The sequence below is a fragment of the Balearica regulorum genome, chromosome 6 (assembly GCF_011004875.1).
Source record: "Balearica regulorum gibbericeps isolate bBalReg1 chromosome 6, bBalReg1.pri, whole genome shotgun sequence".
NCBI classification, from domain to species: Eukaryota; Metazoa; Chordata; class Aves; order Gruiformes; family Gruidae; genus Balearica; species Balearica regulorum.
In genome coordinates, this window is record NC_046189.1 from 14948857 (window position 1) to 14970115 (window position 21259).

Here is a 21259-nt window from a genome sequence, read left to right on the forward strand (position 1 = left end):
CATCATAGTCCAAGGCAGTTATGGACTGAGCTGTTTGCTTTGTTACCTATTAAAGTCAGTTTGTCTCAGACAACAGTACAAAACAAGCGAAAGTGAAGCAAACAGTAGTGAAAAGCTGCTTCATGAGCTGACCCAGAGGCTACACAGTGAAGGTGCTCTTGGAAATAACATGGCTAACACATCTGTTTTACATGTAAAGCAGAAGTAACCTCTTAAATTTTTTTTTTAAAAAAATCTTTATGCAAGTTATAAGACCATCCAAATCTCTCCCCTGACTTCTAGAATACACCTCTCCTGCAGTTCATGTCTCCCAGACTGAAAACTACTTTCTTCAGATGTCCTCATTTATACAATTCTGTCATTTTTTCATGGCTACCTGGGAGGGTCGAGGTCAGTTAAGACTGTACTTATGACAGAAAGCGAGGAACATGACAGATGCATGAAGGATTAACAAGGTTCAGTATGTCCAAGTACTTTATGATGCTTCTGAGCTAAGGCATGTGAAGTGAGATTAATTCAAACACTAGTGTTTCCTTAACTTACAATTTCCTTGATTTTTTTTAAGAAACAGAAAATTTGAGCGACCTTAACAGTAAGTTAAGAAAGTTTTTATATATGTGAATTATTTAAGCTTTAAAACTTCAGTATAATATGCTTAGATACAAAGCACAGTGCAGTTTTGTTTACCAGTTAAATATTTCAAACATTATTACTTATGAATAAACCCAACATGAATTATCCAGGTCTGATTATAATTAGAAATACTCCACAACCAGAAATTCTGGAAGACCAGCAGCATGTTGGGGTAAGGGGGTTGGTTGTTGTTGTGGTTTTACCCCAGCCAACAGCTGAGCACCACGCAGCCGTTCGTTCACTCCCCCCATCGGTATGGGGGAGAGAATTGGAAAAGTTAAAGTGAGAAAACTCATGGGCTGAGATAAAGACAGTTTAATAGGTAAAGCAAAAGCCGCGCGCACAAGCAAAGCAAAGCAAGGAATTCATTCACCACTTCCCATGGGCAGGCAGGTGTTCAGCCATCTCCAGGAAAGCAGGGCTCTGTCACGCATAACGGTTACTTGGGAAGACAAACGCCATCGCTCCAAATGCTGCCCCCCCCCCCCCCCCCCCCCAAGCTCCTTATAAACTGAGCATGACATCATATAGTATGGAACATCCCTTTGGTCAGTTTGGGTCACCTGTCCTGTCTGTGTCTCCTCCCAACTTCTTGTCCACCCCCAGCCACCCTGCTGGCAGGGCAGTGCAAGAAGCAGAAAAGGCCTTGGCCCCATGTAAACACTGCTCAACAATAGGTCCATAGAACAAAAACATCTCTATTATCAATGCTGTCTCCAGCACAAATCCAAAACGTATCCCCACACTAGCTACTACGAAAAAAATCAACCCTCTCAGCTGAAACCAGGACAGCTATTTCTGGTAGGGATTTTTGTTTGTCTGACTTTTTAAGAAAACAAGATTACCTATGCCAAGTCCACTGAAATTTAGTATTTAGAAAAGCAAATATATTTAATATTTTGTACAGTGAAGTTTCTTACGCTATCACATTAAAAAGCAAAGCTTTTTCTGAAGACTTTATAATTGCATTATAAAAATCCAAAGCACCGCAAGCTGCTAAACTTTGCTTGCATCTTTCTTATATTAAGCACTACTAATCTGCATATTTAATGGCTCAAAATCACTGTAAAGTGTTCTAAATACCCAAAATTAAAGATACTATCTTTTCTTCTAGAAAGAAAAGGTAGAAAGAAATAGCTTCAATGAGTTGTGAAGGAAAGAACAAGGTAGACTTCCTAAAGAAAGGCCTCTCATTCAGAGATGAACTTTACCAAATTCAAAAGCAACCAAAGGAAGCATTCACTGCTTTCTTCTGAGAACGAGCTTAATAATCTAGGACCCCTGAAACATGGCACATCCTGCAGGTATGAGCAATGCATCCCAGACAAAAGTAGCTCCCAGTAAAAAAGAGGATCATACAGGGAATAGCATTTTTTCAAGTATCTGTGCATAATCTCATGCAGGGCTTTAAATTTCAACAATAAAGCACAGTGAATTGGGCTTAGTATTTTAGTAGGAAGTACTGGATACATGAGACAAAACAGTGAAACACAGGATAATACCGATCTGTGTTGCTAAATTGATGCACTGCTGCATTTCAAGCAACTCAGAACTTTCTCAATACACACGTGCTCCCGTACAATGGTAATGGAGCAATGATCAAGCCTGGAGATCACAAATACAGGGGCCTGGGGAGCTGAACCCCAACTCCAAAACCAGTCTGAACAATTCATTTCCCTCAAGCGTGAACTGCCTACAGCACAGTGTTGTGAGCACAAAAGGAGTCCAAGGTTTTAAGAACAGAGATGAGGCATTCTATCTGTTATATCCTCTCCCAGCAAATAACCCTTTCCCATTTAAATGGTTATAAATTCAAATAACAACAAGTTTATTTAGTAAACCTTCACTGGAACTAAAGACAGTAACCCAATCAGAACAACTTCAGCAATAATTACACTTGATCTGGACTGAAAATTTGTTTCCTTTGTGCAAGAATCCCCATGGTTGTATCCAATTCCAACAGCTACAAGCACCATCAAGTCTGGAAAACACAAATGCAAGCATCCAGGGAGCTGAATGCAAACTGAAATAAAGTTTGACCAGTTTTTGTCATTGCTCTCCCCCGCCTCAAGTCTGAGCTGCCTTATACTTTTTAACTATCAAACAGGAGCTGTTTACCACACGAAAGCAAATATTATTTCTGTTGTTATGGCTATTTGGACATCTGATAGTCTCAGGCAACCCAAAGGGGCCCCAACAATAACAGCTCAACTTAAAAGTCAAAGGGCAGATACCTTTGAAGTGAGAAATGACATAGAAACAGCAGTAGACCTTGAAGTTTGGTCTGACAAAGAACCTGAACACTTGAGACTATATTTCATTCATCCTCACAATCTTCTTGAAGGCAGAACAGGCACATTTGACTACCGATGGTGCTAAACACCAGAAAACCTAAGAGCAAAATGCACTTCCCACAAACTCCTCCTCTAGGGAAAAGGCAAATGCTATCTATCAGCAGTTCCGTTCAGAGGGGTTCAGGGCTCTGAAAATGGAACTGGGGAATGATTCTTGTCAGATTCTCAATTAGATTGCAGAGAGGGCAGAAGTTGTTAGTATTTTGTGAACTAATTAACTTTTATTTTTTTAGAATAATTCTCTGGTAAACATGAGTGACAGAGAACCTCTGTCAAAAAACATTAGCTGTCTCTAAGAGGAGCCTTTGACTCTTTAGCATCCAGGCTGTACAGGCACAGAAATTTTAAGGTATCAGTACATGAAGACTACTGCTCATAAGCATGTTAAAGCTAGTGAAAAGGACGACACTGGATTTCCAGTCCTGCATTTGGCTTGATTTTTACAGCCCTACAACACAACTCAGGTCACAGGTGAGATACTGGCTTGAATATAAATGCTGAGTTCTAGGAGCAAGTAGTTTCAACTTGGATTAACAATGGGACTGGAAGCCCACAGCTGGGTCTCCGGGGTCTTATGTTCTGCAGCAGCGGTGATACTTCCTTGCACAAGAAAAAGAACACGGCAATTACGTTTCTGCTGGGAAAGGGGAATACAAGCCAGTACTGCATAGGTAAGACTGCGATCTCGGGAAAGGACCTCACCCTGCCACGTCAGAGAAATAATGCTTTTTTTGTGCAATTGCTGCTTCTCACCCAGTAAGGAGAGGCAGATAAATGCATATGAAAGGCTTCTATAGGGGTGTAAAAGCTGTTACATGTTTTCAAAACCCGTCTAAGGACAAGGACTTGTCATTCCTCTTTAAATCAAAACTTAATAGTAACTGTGCACCCAAGAACTGTAACAGTGAGAGCATATTTGCCACTGGTATTTTGTATTTTATTGCTGCAGACAATAGCTTCAATCTGTGGTCAACAGACCTCTAAACTCCTTGACTACTTTTAGAACTTCATAAAAAGTAACTGTGAAGATCTAGCTTACTATCTTTATTACAAAATTTTGGGGAGTCCACACATGAAACAAAAAAGTGACGTTATAAACCATACTTCAGATAAATTGGCTGGCATTTCTGACACTGGCAGAGGCAATCTCTTCTCCTTTTTTTTGTTAGTGAAAGGACAGAAAATTCTGGGGTTTTTTGTTTTTCATGGAGATAAAACTGAAACGTACCAAGGATTGCTGCTGGTTTTCCTCTGGGATTCACTTCAGATTTATTTATAGCTGGGCTTTCTACCTTTATCTGCAAATGTCACAATTGAGCTAGTGACTTCATGTAGTTTCTTGGTTTAATAACTATTGTAGATATAGCACATGTTCTGCCTCTGCCCCTCTCTGAAAATAAACAAAACTACTCAGGTCTAAAAACTTGTTTATATCTCACTGTTCATAGCAAATAAAGAGTTGGGCACAGATAACCTAATTTTCACCTGTTTCTGCTTACTGCATATACACTAACTCAATTTAGATTGATCGGCTAATGTTTGCAGACTTACTACAGCAACACAAGGGTACTACATCCATTCAGCTTATTTTTAAAAAAGACAAACCAAGATGAAATGTTGTTCATGCTCCTTTTTAATTTTATTTTAGCTCTTTGTTTATCTCTTCACTTCAAAGCACTTCCAATATGAGGCACAGTTTCAGTGTGACAACTTTGTAAAATTAAAATAGAAAAAATGTGCCAGCATCAATCTGCTTTACATTGGAAAGCACAACAGCCTTGAGACAGAAATGACGACTTATGAGATCAAGCTATAATGAACCCAGAAGTGCTATCTGCAGTAGGAAAAATATATTAGACTGGAGGCTGAACACTCCTGACACAATTTGTCTTCCTCAATAGGAGCCTTCTGTTCCCCAGTTGCAGTGTACAGTCAAGTCTGACTCCAAAAGTAAGGGAAGATTATCAATAAGAAGCCCCACAATTCTGTTGGCTAGCATTTCTTAGTTGACTCGAAGCTGCTTAAAGTCCAAAACCCAAAAGAATGTATCACAGAATAAAGCTGAGTCTGCAGGAGACTTCCCCTGCTTGGGGCTTGCCACTGGCTACGAAGGAAGCCATCCTGGTAGTGGGAGCCCTGCAGGACGAGCCCACTGGCCCAGGGACACACTAGCCACCTGCCCTGCCGTGAGCCAGAACAGCCACCCAGGCTGCAGCCCCGGACAGTAGGAGCAGAGGCCAGCCAGCAATCGCAGGGACATCAGGCTGCTGGAAAGGCAGGGCCAGCCTGTCTTTGGGAACCCTTGGTCCCCGGCAGGAACAGGGCAGGGGCGCAGGGGCAAGAAGACTGCCCTGCAGCAGGGGAAATGGCCCAGTGCCCGGGAGGGCTCTAAGCCCACAAACTGGCCCCCTGTTCCCCAGTTCAAAAAAGCCCGAATCTCATGGCCAGGACAAGCATGTCACTAAATATGATCCTACTTAGGAGGGAGGTTAGAGAGGATTAAGGGTCTGATCCCAGCAGTATTGGGAAAAATCAGTGATGGCTGCTGAGCCCTTCTCAAATTTCAGTGTTGCTGGAAAATAAATTTTACTCTCTAGTGACTTGTATTCTGACTCTTTTGCACAGGTATCTTTTCATTACCTATGAACTGCAATATTTATCTAGTTTTTGTTCTTTTCACAACAATGTATTTAAGGTACAATCTCAATTCTCTTTACATACATTGTTAGCAAAGGGCGTTGCATGAACATATATCGCATATATGCCAATAAGTGGGTAGCATTACTTTATATTGCTTTCCAAAGACATGCTTTCCCTCTAAAAAGAGCTTCTGGTAGGCTCAAAGCAGAGCCATGTTTCTGTCCCTCACTTGAAAAAAAAAAAAATTATTTTTTTTTTCCTTTAAAAGCTAGTGAATGCTTGGAACTTGCTTTCTAACTTTATTTTGTACCACTTTACTTAAAACATATTTATCAAAAGCCTAGATTATTTCAACTACTTAAAAAGCAAAAGAAACAGGTTATAAATTGCATGTATCAAATCAGAGATTATTTTGTCATTCGATTTTTGCAGTACAAACTAAACCAGCCCTAAATGTGCATGTTTCATTGTTACAGAATGAAATACTAGCAGCAGCGGAACAGAAAGCTAGACCTGAAGTGATCTTACTAATAAAACACATCCAAAAAAAAAGTATTTCTGTGGTAGTCATCTCTATAATCATATGAATATATAATAACGTAATGAATTCCAAATATTGAATTATTTTAACAAAAATTAAATCACTGTAAATCTAAATCCTGCATGTTAGATCTGTGCTTAGAAGGTAACCAGCATCAGACACTATATAAAAGTAACTTTAACAGAGCTAACATCAATAATTTGATGTTTTATATGCTTATATAGATTTATAAACACATATAATTGGCATCAGATTAATTTCCCAAAAGTTATTTATAATCTGTTGGCATAGTGCCATACCTTAAAAAAAAATAGTAATTTTATTTATAGGAGCATGCATCTGGTTCTAATGAACTAACTTTACCTGGTAATATCAGTGTTTGTATGATTGATGACATTAACACAATAGCATCATCAACGTGCCTCTCAAAACAGCCATTTGAAAATGACAACCACACACAAACTAGACACTGAAAGGTAAAAAGGCAGAAAATCCCTAAATCTAAGTGTATTTACTGTTGACAACTTCTTGCTGTGTTCTGAGGTGCTTTGAAGAGAAAAAACATACACCAGAGATTCTCTTTTGTGTATTAACTAGACTGTCAATTTGACCATACCACAGCATCCTGGCTAGCAATGTTTGGATCCATCTATGAACAGCGATTCACACAATTTCCCTCCTGCATGACAGAATGGAGTGTTTTCCCATGCTTAACAACAGGGAATCAAGGATGGACAGAATGGCCTGAAGACTGAAGTGGAACTGACTACTTTTACCCCAAAGAGTTGATTCTGTTAATTAGAAGTTTACAAGGTAATTTCTAAATAATAAAAATACTGTGTAAAAACTTTTCTAGCCCATTCTGACTCTCTCTACTCCTCTGAGCCTCCCTGGTAGGAACTTGAGGAGGACTTTATAATATAAGCTTAATATAGTCTTTTGCATTTTTTTCCACAAGGAGGAAAACTTTCTGATTCTAGCTGTTCTTACCACTACACAGAGGACCACTTCAGCTATCAGTATTTTCAGGATATCTTTTGTAGAATATTCTTCCCTCAGACACACAATATTACTGAATTCAGTCTCTCAAATCGAAATCTGAGAGCATCCAAGGCCGCGTGTACTAAGCATGAGGGAAATACAGATACATTTACGCGCATGGCATGCATTAGCCACACTGGTCACATAGCTGGTCTTTGTGCCACAGAATTTTCACCAATACCACTAAGAAAAAACACATCTTTGCAGAAGCACACAGAAATATCTGATGCCTCACAGATCTGACAAAAATGTTCCTATGTTCTTTTAAACTAAAAATACAGTTAAGAGGCTAATTCTTTGGCTAAAGAGAATATCACTATAGGAATTTCTGAGAAAAACAGATTTGTCACCAAGAACTGCCGCATTTTGCAGAGTTTATTTTATTTATTTATTAAGACGAAACGTCCATACTCTAAGTCTTTTGAAGCCAAATTGAAGGGGATATCTTTCTTCCTGCTGATAATTTTTTTTTTCTTCTTTGTGACTTAAAATCAATTTAATCTGTGGGGTTTTTGTTCCCTGGCCTCTCCTCCTTTTAACATGCTTACAACTTCTATGAGAAGTGTTTTATAAAATTCCCCTTTGAATATGCCTCTTCTGCATCAGAAACAGAATTCATGTGGGCTGTTATGGAACGCGTCGAAAGACAAGGCAATGAAAAGTAACTGGCCCCTTGCTCAGTAAAGCTGCTCGCAGAACTTACTTTAACCCAAAACAATATATTTCTGTTTGATTCCCATTCTGCAGCTTGAAGGACAGAAAGATTTATGCAAATCATTAAAGAAAGGGAGGTGTGTGGGTGGAAGAACTCCAGATTTGAAGAGCCTTCACCATATTTCTTTAGACTGACATGAGGCCAGATGAAAAGGGGTTTCCTTTTGTTTCTGTAAAGCTGACAGATACACCATGAAACTGATTGTACTTGGTAATTCCAAAAAAAAAAAAAAAAAAAAAAAAAAAAGGCAGAAAAAAAGGAAAAGGAGGCAGCAATTTATCTCCCCAGGTGTTAAATGTATAATCATCTCATATGCACCACTCTTAGGTCAATAGAGCAAGCATGCTACAAGAAACACAGCAGCTTTTATTGAAGGCCCAAGTTCGCATCATTCTAAGGCAGCTGCTAAATAGACAACAGCACCAATACCAACACTGAGAGTAATTCTGCTAAATCTAAGATACCACGATATGCTCTCAGCCCAGTCATGTCCCATGGTGCAGTTCAAATACAGTAAATATGGTACTATGAGCACCCCTTGAGACTGATGCAAAGAAGAAAGCTGTTCAGAATTTCAGAGAGGAGCTTGAGAATCTGTATGTTCTAATTGAAACCTAGATTAAATAAAGGTTTAAACCAAGATGAATTCAAGGCAAAATTTGTTGATGCTAGTACTTTAAAAATAGAAAAATCATCTAAAAGAGTACAAGGCACTTCTCAACTTGAATGTCAAGGAAAAAAGAAATCTCAAAAATCTTACAGGAGCAACTGTTCCTATACGATCTCTCTTGGGGACCAAAGTCTGGTGTTTTTTTATTTTTTATTATACTGCTTGGGATGTCTAAAACTTTGAACTGGCAAATACATTTCTTTAGGATCTGAAATACATCTTGAGAACAATTGTGCCAGATCAGGCCACAAGTATGTCCATCTTTGGGTGCCTCACAAACAGGTAATTATTGCCCCTCATAGTACAGAGGAACAATGACAACAATTTGCTCTTGCACCAACTCAGTTATTCTAGAGTCTAATAACTTTTTTACTTATTTACTGAATTGTTTATTTATTAGATTTTATTTATTTAAACTTATTTCAGAGAAGCTCTACTACTTGGGTTATGACAAAAGGTCGTATTAGACTTAGAGACTGAAAGAAACCATTGCAATTACTGATGAAAATCCAAGCTGAGGTATTTGTTCAAAATCTTGACTCTCACTGAATCACCCTTACTGTTTTATTCTATACTCACAGTGGTCTCAGTTTATTATTACCAACTCCAATACATCAAACACCTGCAACACCAAAAGTGCACAGTACACAAAAGCATTAAAATATTCCTCCCTTCATTCCAGTCAGCATTGTAAGAAACTGCATCATAGGTATGGAGTAAACCAGGACCTGCTACCATAAAAAAACCTGAACTTGCAAGCTTCAAAGAGCACTACATCATTACAACTCAAAAACCTTATAATACAGATTAGCTGAGACACCAACTACAGAGGTGAAGAACAAATCCCCAGATAAGGTCTCTCTGATCAGATGGGTAATTTAGTGTCTAAGGAGTCTCTCCTAACAAATAAACAACAACAAAAAAAAATCATTGCACCTCCTTTTAGTGTGAATAAATGTCAATCCTGTAATAGAAACAAAGCCACAGAGCTTACTTTCAGAGACACAGAAATATTAACCAGAACAAAAGCAGAGTCTCTTATATCAGTGCACTGCAAGATGACGTATAAAAAAATCCAAAATGAGTTTTTTTCCTGACGTCACAGCACTACTTGGGTCTAAGTATCAGAGATCTGTCATTATTCCCATTTGTCCACTGAATTACTATGTTTATGGAAAATGTTATTTATTTAGTACTAGGCATTTCAGTAGAACACTAAGAACCTATTTTATTTTAGCTAAGTGTTTCTAGAGCTTGACAGTAAATGATATGCATGAGCCATGTTGACTGTCATCTTCCACTTTTAATTTGACTGTCAGACATACAAGTAACTTGTTAATGTTTCATTCCAATTTCAGCGCCATAAGCCTGTTGCGTAAGCTGCCTGCTAAAAGCTGTTCCAGATGGAATGACAGTATTTTGTAGGACCCCAAAGATGTAGCTATAGAGAAGAATGTGTCAACAGCATTGAAAGCACGACCTTTTTTCCCGTTTTTTCTTTTGTCAGCAGTTCTTATTTCCACCCTACAGTTTTTCCACATTCTTTATAAGATAGGCCACATGGGAAAAAGAAAAAGTTTAAGTCTCTCAGCCATCTTCCATCATCTGCAATATATCTACCTGACTAGGCAAGGCAGAAGACAAAGGAGGAAGGTTTATAAACAATCAGGCATCTTCAAAATTACAGCCAAGGCCCAAAAGTTATTTTAAAGAGGAAACAAAACCCATCCCCCTACTAACATAAGTTCCAGAATAATGGAGAACTTTGATGGTTTTCATAATAGCTACTTTCTCTTGTGAATAGTCAGTAAAAAGCCTGCACTCCTCTCATTGGAAACAGCCTTTGGAAAGCAACACATTAACAATGAATAACTTCTTTTACCAATTGTACCATTTTTACTAATAATTTATATACTATATAATGTCATGGAACATTCATTATTAGCTCTTATTAAAATATATCACAAAAAGTCTACTTATCCTTCTCAAATAAAAATATGTAAATTACACCCACTGCTCATCTTAAACAATACAGGTAAAACAATACACTTTTTCTGAAATGTAGGTTGTAGAAGGAACACACAGACAACTTTCCCCCCACACACCCTCTTTGCACACTCAATAGAGGAAATTACTGCAGGGCACTTCTGTCCTTTTTCAGATGATCAATTCAGTATTCTGAAGTATTACAAATATTTCATTTACATTTCTTAGTTTTTTCTCTACAATATAAATTAATTTCTTTTTTTACACAGAATGCCACAGCACACAGTACAAGGAAGGGGAAAAAAAGCAGCAACAAAATGAATCGAGAAGGAATGGCTTTTGTTAATTTGACAGCCCTCAGCTGGCTGCATAGTTGGATTTGTAAAAGGTTTTTTAAGAGCAGCAGTTTTTCCATGGTGTAAGAGTGCCACACAGCTCTGGTTCCTGCAGTGCCTCACACCAACAACTTCAAAACTAACTCATTGCAGATGTCCCTATGATCATCTAATCAGACATCAAAAAGAATACACTGACAAGCTCCTGTGCTGATTAGGAGTGTTCTATATATGTTCCACAGCGTAAACAGACACACAGTAGTTGCTTTAAAAATGGATTCCCCCACATCAGAATTCCCCTTTAAAAAACTCAAACTATTTGGAACTCCCCAGGTGAATGACAGAATTTTTTTTTTTAATCTCCCCAGATCTTCAGTTCCACACAGCAGTATTTCAAGAGCAGGAGTTAAATTATTAATAGGAAAACTTTTACGAGAAAAAAAGTAAACGTCTTCCAGAATTTAAAAACCTTCCTATTCCGAATGACAGTCTGAGACCACACCACCCCAGGGAAGCAGTCTTGCCTCTACCCTGGAACACACATTGTAACACCTAAGATGTGTTTCCATCTCTACTTTATTTGTTGTCTAATTATTATGTGTCAACAAGCACTGGATTTAAAGCATTACAAGTGCACCATCCTTCCAGCACTATTAATTCCTGAAGGATTACTGCATTTCTGCCAATATCTGGTTTCCTTCTCATAGCCCACCTCCTGGAATACTTAAAAGGGGGCTTATAAGAAAGATGGGGGCAGACTCTTTAGTAGGATCTGTTACAATAGGACAAGGGGTAATGGTTTTAGACTGAGAGTAGATTTAGACTAGATATAAGGAAGAAGTTTTTTGTACAATGAGGGTGGTGAAAGACTGGAACAGGTTGTCCAGGGAGGCGGCAGATGCCCCATCCCTGGTTGGGTGTGGAGGGGGCCATTCTGAGCAACCTGATCTAGTTGAAGATGTCCCTGCCTATTGCAGGAGGGTTGACTAGATGACCTTTAAAGGTCCCTTCCAACCCAAATTATTCTATGATTCTATCACATACCTACAGGAGAATTTCATATTGAAAAATTTTAACACATGCAAAGGGACCAGAAATAAAAACTACCTGACTTAGGGTGAATAAACATACTGAACAAAAGTTTATCTTCTAAAATCAGACAAACAATACAACCCTCATGGCAGTGCAGTCTCATAGCTCAAGCCTTAGCAGAAACTCGCCAGATCAGCCCACGTTATAGACTCCACAGCATTATTCCATCACTGTGTCGAAAAAGACCTTTTCCGCCCTGTCCTGCTTTTAAATAGCCTGATTAAAGTAATGTCTGCCTTTTTCTTATAATAAAATACCCATGCATTTTGATAGTAGTACTGATATAATCTTTCCCTCAAAGCCAAGCTCTGATTTTAGCACATCTTTAGGTTTACGTACATACATAAAATAGCACGTAAGAGGAACAAATCATGGAGCTGCATTCTTACACACGCTCACATTATGCTAATCTGCAGACACTTAATCAGGAAGGCTAATACATTACAAACACAATTAATGGCCAAAAGAACCAGAGGAGGTTTCGACCCTTTTTAACAAGGGCTTGAAACACAAAAATGTTCTGATTATATGTGAACCTTATCCAAAATTGCAAATTATATGTCCACAATGCATAAAATACAGTCAATTTCAAGTCACATCTAGGTAAAAATTGAAACTGTATTGAGTCACTGGAGAAGCTCTTCAATTGATCCAGCATCTCATTGTATCTTTAAATATTGATAGATGCAATTTAATCAGCCATTCCCATTGATTAACTCCAAGTTAACCTAAGTATTTATCAAGGAAACATGCAACTATAAAAGGAAAGAAAGGCAAGCAGAACATAGCATCCCCATAATAATCAGCAAGTTAACAGGAGGGGTGAAACCTTAGTCTCACCAGAATTAATGCAAAACTCCCATCAACTTAAATAGGACCACAATCCTCCATCTAAAACTCATGACTGATCAAGTCTTAAGATAGTAAAGAAGTCTGTCCCTGGGCAAAAAGGGAGATAAGCAGAAGTAATAGCTCCAGAAAGGAAAGTTCAAGTGTTATAATTATACCTTAGCAATTACTACCTAGATGAACTGGACTGCACAAAAGCAGCAAGATGTATTCTGCTCCCTAAAAAGTTTAAAAAAAAAAATCAAACCAACAGAACCTCACAATTCAGGCTTTCTGCCTTGCTGCATCTCATCTTTATAAGAGTGGAGCTTGGGTAGGGGGATCCAGCTAGGAACTTCTCAGCTGGCACAGAGAACCTTAAACTGCGGCTTCTCTCAGCAAGCTGGGGACAAGTGTTGAGCAAGTGCTAAGTGGTCAAAAACTGTTTCCTCCCTCTGAAAGGCTTTGACCATCTGTCCTGGTTTCAGCATGGATAGAGTTAATTTTCCTCCTAGCAGATGGTATAGCACTGTGTGTTGGATTTAGGATGAGAATAATGTTGATAACACACTACTATTTCAGTTGTTAGCAAGCAGTCAAGGACTTCTCAGCTTCTCATACCAGCCTATGCATGAGAAGGTGAGGGGTGCCCAAGAAGCTGCAGGGGACGCAGCCAGAACAGCTGACCTAAACTGGCTAATGGGATGTTCTATACCACATGACATCATGCTCCATATACAAGTGGGGGGTTGGCTGGAAGGTGGGGCAGCTCAGGAACTAGCTGACCATCAGCTGCGGGTGGTGAGAAATTGTGTTGCTCATCACTTGTTTTGTATATTCTTTTATCATTGTTATTATCCTCCTTTTCTGTTCTACTGTTATAATCATCATTGCTATTATCTTCCTTTTCTGTCCTATTAAACTGCCTTTATCTCAACCCATGAGTTTTACCTCCCCCTTCCTCCCCCCCCCCCCTTTCAATTCTCTCCCCCATCCCACTGGAGGGGATGAGAAGAGTGAGTGAACAACTGTGTGGTGGTTTTAGCTGCTGACCAGGTTAAACTACAACACTGTCTCAATCACCCAGCACAGCCTCACTCCAGGGAGGATCCCCCGTGGAAGACTTTTTTGTGAAGCCAGGCCATTCACAGCCAAAAAGCAGCTGGACCAGCACTTGGCTATTACCACAGGAAAGCTATGGCCACCAAATTTTTCAAAGAAAATGCATTAAATTACGCTTCCCTGAGGTCTTCTCTGGAGGCCTAGGGAGAGAAGTTTCCATTTTTGAAAGCCTGGCCAGGGCTCCGTGATTACAACTAGACTGAAGAGCTTAACGGTTGCCTTCATAAATTAACAAATTCACTAACAAATACCTTTTCTTCAATAACAAATTCAGATGTTTGTTATCCATATTTTTCCCTGTTTATAGTCTCTAAATTTTTCAGTGGCAGCTATCATGATAAGGAAGGAGAGGTTTGGATGAAAAAAGAAACTCAAATTTTGTACCATCTGTTAAATGACTTCCAGTCTGAGAGAACAGATGCTGGACTTCACTATGAGTTTGTGATTGATCTAGAAGTATTTTGTTAATTGGGGCTAAAACTACAGCTAAGATAAAATAAGTATCAGAAAATATGAAAGAATAGCTCAAATTCTTCTCAAGCTACCTGCTCACTCAGAAAAGATTATGTAATTTTGGTAATCATCATATGGCATGAAAAAAAAATAATCTTCCTTTGAATGAACGGGAAAACATCTAAAAAACACAATATATACCCTGCTTAGATTCTATAAATACTGTGAACAGCTCAAATGTTTTATCAGGTTCATCCAGCTCACCTGAACTGGATAGCAATATCCTCATATTACTGCATGCTTGCTGTTTTATTTTATGTGTTACTTATGGTACATCTGTCCTCCACTCTCCTAGAGACAAATCAGTGCTGCCTTCAGAGATTCATATTATAATCACCCCTCAAAAATCTGATCAACTACTGGTGTATCAGAACATATCGTATAAGACAGCATACAGTCTAACTAGAAGTATTTCTAGAGAGAACCCAACTACCAGTTCTACATATGCCAAACACCAAAATGCCAGAAGTGCCAAAACAATTAAACTAATCGTGGAAGTCAGATTCAATTACAAAATAATTGCTAAGATAATTGTAGCATAAATACAGAGACTTAATTTTTACTATATGCACTGAAAACTGTGTCATCTACCCACAGCTCTGGTTTTTCTAACTTGCATGTGACTGCAGGGAAGCAGTTTAGTGTGAAAAAAAATACATGTTTGTGGCAAAGGAAATGCAGTATTAATTTTAAATTTTCAGCAACAATATACAGAATGAATTTTCTCTAAATACTGCTTTAATGCTTCCATGAAAGAGCATAGCTATATTCAAAATGCAATGTTCAGTTTTGTGCCATGTTTTTTCATTTGTCAGATATCGATTCTTCCCTGTGTTTTAAAGCAATCTGTACCTAATTTAACCTACGTTATTTAAGCTTTCTATGCTTCCCAAAACATTATGCCAAAGCATATTTCAGTATGATTGATGATGAGAGTTATAGAAATGGTACTGTTGCAAAAATAAGAGCTTGTGTAATGTATTTTGTTGTAACAGATTTTTCATTTGAACAATAAAAACTTTCAACCTTCTGGGTCTCTTCTCCCCCCACCCCCTTACATGACATTTAAAAAAACCCAAAAAAATCTGAGAGCCTCCTCCACTGTTATGCATCCAAATTTGACTGTTACCCCTACAGCTGACAGAGGGATGCTCTGTATTTTAGGCATAGAGAATTCCTTCAGGCATAGAGGATTCTTGTGTACTGATGAATGTCAGTAAAGCATGGTGAGGTTTTAGCCTACAAGTATAACTGCAGTCCTCATGTAACAGCATAAAATGCATGTCACCACTATTATTATATTTTTAAAATAACAACAAAACCCTATCTTTCTCTCCTTGATGGTCAAAAATAAAGCATTCAAAACATGTCCTGGAATGCAAAAAATTCCAGCAATTTTTCAATTATTTTCTTTCAATTTTCATAGTTATATAATACTAGAGGTCAGCATTACATACTGACATATCCACTTCACACATTTCTCAACTTTGCAAAGAGACTAAGATCTGCACTGTTAACCAAGAATTCTTATTTGTACTTTCATTTATCAGACTACGTCAGTATTTCATTAACTTGTAAGTGCTTGCAGCAAACATCAAGAAAAACCTTTCAACTCAAACAGGTCTGACAAATGATGCAGGACTTCGACAAAGTTCAGCCCCCTGTACCATCACTAATATTTAGTAATAACTATGTCAAAAACAAATTTGTCCTCAAAAGGGAAGAGTCAGGTTGTAAAACAGAAAAGTGAGAGAAAGAAGAGATCATGCAGGATAGTAGCAGGGTGCCAAAGGAAGACAGAAATGCCATAAGAAAACCAGGGAAATGAAAAGGGGTGCAAGATGAAGCACATTTTTTCCATTAAGCAGTGGTAAATTGGACGATACTGAACACGTAATTGCCAAAAGTTCATATTCCACTATCTTATGTCACCTTAGAGCTTTATGTAAATCCCTTATTTTGAAAAAGAGAACCACTGTTAATTGACTGTATCATATAAAATAACCATTTTGTCCAGAGAAAATTCCCTCCTTCACAGAAAATTAGTATGATGCACTTTGTTTTACATCCAAATTCATATATAGCTTATAGAACTGTTATATACCAACAGGTAGGAATAGCTTTTTACCCATAAGAAAAAGGTGAGTTACATGACACCTACCACCACAACATGCTTGAGACTGTGGTCATTGGGATGAGAAGCACTTGGGTGGAAGTCAGCAAGTGGGCCCAAAGCTGGATCACTGCTCCTTCGTACTAGAAGTGGTGTGCCTAAGAGACAAAATAAAAAGTGATAGTTCAAGGATGGTACAGGAACACAAGGTAAAGCTTCATGTGATTTAACTAAGAGAGCTTAAATAAGTTTATCTATGGCAATATCCACCTGGTAAATTACTAGATTTGATGGGGTTCTGCGTTTAGTATTTACTAAGCTAAAGAAATGAGAACATTTTAAGCTCTGTTATACAGACTTTCATCCATGAGCTGCTAAATTAGGTGAAAACTGCTGACAAACAAGAGAAAGACACCTTCTTGGAAAAACAAACAAGTAGTTGCATATATCTGTGACCACATGTACCATCAAGTTCTGACAGGGAATCATATGCTTGATCTAAGAAATAACTGTGAAGAACTGGATTACTATTGTTAGTTCCTACAACTGGTAGTAGTTACTTAACTAACCAGAACATGGTCTGCAGCCTTTCACGCCACATTAAGGACAGCTCTCATTGTGCTGTTCTGCATTAACCCACCAAACTGGGATCTCACAGTCTTATTTTCAACTGTTCCTTACTTTCTCCTGGTGTATGTCCAAAAGCCATACTGAGCAACTGCTTGCCCACCTCATACCAATTATACAAGTCCACATTTAACCTGTATGGAAGGTCACTTTGAATATGATGGCATGACCATATACATATATAAGTTATAAATTTTATTTCCATAAGCTCACAAGATGCAATAGTCCATCACCGCTACTTCTGTGCCATCCCAACCTGAGGCATGTAAACAACAGTTCAGACACGTTTTTGGGTACAGAGGCAGCTGAAGGATAAACTGATAACTCCCTACATTAACTTCATTTAGTATCTAAGATGCCTTCAGCTGGCTCTGCAGAGACAGCCTAAATAGGAATATAAAGAGGAGAGAGAGAGAAGAGATTTTATTCACAGCAGATCTGCCTCCCACTACCGACTGCCAGGATTCCCAGGGAACTGACGTAGGCAGTTGCAGTTGTTTCAGAGAAGCTGTAGACTAAACAACTTCCTCTTGCAGGCAACTCCAACTAGACTCACCAACTATTCATGTCTATTCACGTACTGTCTGAGAATAACCTCAGAGACCAGTCAGCAGCTTCTAGCGACACAGCCATCCAAGTTAACAGAATACACGGGTGCTATAAAACACTCCCTGCAAAACCTCCAGGTGGGGTGAGAGGAAAAACATCTTTAGTAATATGAAAAAGAAAATTCTCACATTATCCAAGATGAAATTAAACAAAAATTACCTTTTCCCAAGTCTTTCCAAAATAATTTATCATAGGCAAACAAAAAAATTGAAGAGAACATTGGTCTAAGACAGCAATTTTTCAAATGTTGCAAGTAAGTGAAAATAATATTATAACTGTCAGTTATAATATTAATTACCATGGCTGGGACTGATGGCAGTCATAATTACTAGATCTATAATGGAAGTTTGAACATGCAACAGTTTCCTCATTAGAGGGATGCTAACAAACCTGGAGTGACTGTACCACATTCACTCTCAGCACAACTTTGTAATTATAGCTGGAATAAATACCAGCATCTGATGCTGAGGGACAACCGGATAATACAATGCTCTTAACTCTTCCTCATAGTAAGCAGCAGTTTTTACATGCAGCTAACCCTTTCCATCTCCACTTACACAGGAAATCAGTAAGAAAAACAAAAGTGGGGCTTACATTTGTGTCTTGGTATTGAGAGAACGGTCAAAAATCAAAAGGTGAATATTGTTTTTTGTTCCAAGTGATTATCAACTTGATATCAAGAACTATGCATGTTTTACAACGAGATTCTGAAGAAAGTGATGACCAAATTTATCCATTTGATGTAATTTTTCCAAAAGTGTCAGTAGGTCAAAAGGAACCAAATCTCTCCACTCAAATATTCCTATTCTTCACATGGTGCTGAAGAGAAATTTTTTATCCTCTAAGCATATTTGATAAGAAGGTGTATAAAAGCTAAAGCAAAAAAGTATTGGATTTTTAAGTTACTCCCTTGTTTAATATAAATATTTGTTCCTTAAAATATTTTTTCTTGTGTAAGTCCAAAATGTTTCTGGTGACCTGTATCCAATTTCCAGTCTCACTTCAACACAACACTTTGAAAACAGATGCTGAGACACTATTGTATGATAGAGCATAATTTAGTTTCCAACTCCTTTTGACATGAACAGTACAGAGAAACACTCTTGCTAAATTACCAGAAAGCCCTTTACATTGGTAATTTTATTTGTAACTTTCACAACTCAATGAGCCATATTCCAAATTCAAACATACTGTTGCTTATATTCTTCAAGGCTATCATCCCAGCCTCTTTTCTCATTTTTGTCTTCCTTTTTCCACAGTGTGAAGAGGATAAAAAAAAATTCCCCACAGTTAACTAAAGAGGTCAAAGATGGGAAAAGAAACAAAAAACCAAAACCAAACCAAAACCAACCCACCTACATCAAGCTCACTCCTCCTCCCAAAGCCAACTCTCTGAAGTTAGATTTCTCCTTTTCCCAAGCTGTTTTCTACAACCAGCTCCTCATTTCTCTCTCATTCCTCTGCGAGAAAGATGAAGTCTTCCATCTCTCCGACTGTTGGGAGACAGGACCCTCATTTGTTCCAGGGCCTCCCAGCTTCCACAGCAGTTGAAAGAAGATGCCTCCTACTGCATCACTCACATAATGCTTGTCTAGTAAGATAAGACCATACTTCAGCAATTCTATCTGCTCCCTGTATTGACTGCTGCAAGGTGCTGTTTTAACCACATTCCTTCTGCCCTCAAATTTGAAGACCTCCTTTCACTTTCCCTTCTGCTGCTGTTTTCCAGAGAAACTGAAGCAAAGTGACATTATTCCATTCTCAGTTTACAGCTGTCTAAACTTTGAAACCAAAGTTTGCAGGAGCAGCAGAATTAGAGAGAATACTGTTTTCCAGTTTGGGAAGATGGCCTTGCAGCTATTGGCTTTCTTTTTTATTCCTGCAAGTTTTTATCTATTGCTATGAGGCTGTGAAATTTATGGTGCTTGACCAGAATGCTTCCCTACTTGCACAAAAACAACTGGACTTTTTGACCACTGTCTACAAGGCTTTCTCTTTTCTCCCAATTTGTTGTAAATTTTAGGGTCCTACAAATCATTTTCTTGTTGAATAGAAAACCAGAGACTGGGGTTTTTTTAAATATATTTACTGACATATAACATTATTTCTTGTGTAGAGATATCACAAATCATAACATCTCTATGAACGAAGTCAGCTGAAGTCTTCAGCTAAAATTATCCAAAACAGTCCCTCTGTTTTACACACGTACACCACAAAGACACTGGAGCACAAAAATGGCCTTTTATTAGACAAAAGTAAATTGAACCAAAATGCCCTCTTTAATAGGGCAAAACAAATGGCAAGCAGGAAGATTAGAGGAAAGACTAGAGAAATAGTATAATCTCCCTCTTTGGGGGAGAAGCCCTCATTCTCTTTCAGGAAACAGCCATTCTCAGCAGCTCCCTGAGCTAACCAGCTCTCCTCCATCTCCTCTCATCTTCCCTGTGTCTCATGCTGTTTGCTGCCACAAGAACACGTTCCCTGCCACTCAGTGCCTCCCAGCCCATGCTTCTGCCCCACCAGCTCCTTTCCTTTTTCAGCCTCTCCCTACCTCTTCTATACCGCACATGTAGGGCTCTTGATAGCCAAGCGTGCTCCCTTGCACTCCGGAAGAGAGAAACTGCCCCAAATCCCACTGCACAAGACTCAACCTGACTCAGGAGTCAGCCCATGTCTGTTATACGTACATACCTTGAATCTGTTCATCACTGTCTTCCTTAGACATGGATAAAATGTCATGAAAAAACATCACCGATACTATTCATTACAGACATACTATAGACAATTATATATGTTTTTTACTTAAGAGGTCATACATTTTCTTCATCAGGAAACAGAACATTGCCTTTTTCCTGACTGCTTTCCTTATGCTGTGCTTCCATGTTATTCTACTCACACTCTTGCATTTGTGCTGAACATTTATAACAACCAGTGTAAGCTCAAACAGAAAATTCATCTTTTCCCCGAATGAGACACAGAAAAACACCTTTCTGCATACCAAGTTGATCAAACTTATTATTTACAAGCACTACTGTTTTGTGCCAGAGTTGCACTTTGTATTTTAAACTTAGGAACTTGGTTTAAAAGAAAACTAGTTTTCCTCATCTTGCTGCATTGCATCAGGAATTTACAGACAAGAAAAATTCAAACACATGCCCAAGACTAAAATTTTTCTTACGATGATAGCTTTTAACCTCAATCACTTCAGAATGCACAGAGTACCTTCTATTATGGTACCATAGCACCTTTTAAGCACACACGGATGCCTCAGCCTTACTCCCAACACATACTCTTTGACAAAGCTTATGAGAAAAAGTCCTGCAGTTTTCCCTCCTTAAAGTAAACTGTTTCATTTAGTTTCAAGCAATGCAGATCAATCTTTTCCTTTTGCTAGCATCACCCTCAAAAATTAGTATCTACACAGACTCACGGTTAACAGT

The 21259-nt window shown here is 38.4% G+C and overlaps 1 protein-coding gene across 3 annotated transcripts in view; it reads right to left on the bottom strand.

Moving 5' to 3' along the window:
- The window catches only part of PARD3B (par-3 family cell polarity regulator beta), a 422926-nt gene that overhangs the window by 252953 nt on the left and 148714 nt on the right, over positions 1–21259 (bottom strand). For all 3 annotated transcript variants that reach the window (XR_012836057.1, XM_075756447.1, XM_075756445.1), the window contains exon 4: positions 16632–16741. Coding sequence is in view for 2 of the 3 variants with exons in the window: in XM_075756447.1 (XP_075612562.1) it covers positions 16632–16741 (110 nt within the window). In the remaining variant the exon portion in view is untranslated. The remainder of the gene's footprint in view (positions 1–16631; positions 16742–21259) is intronic.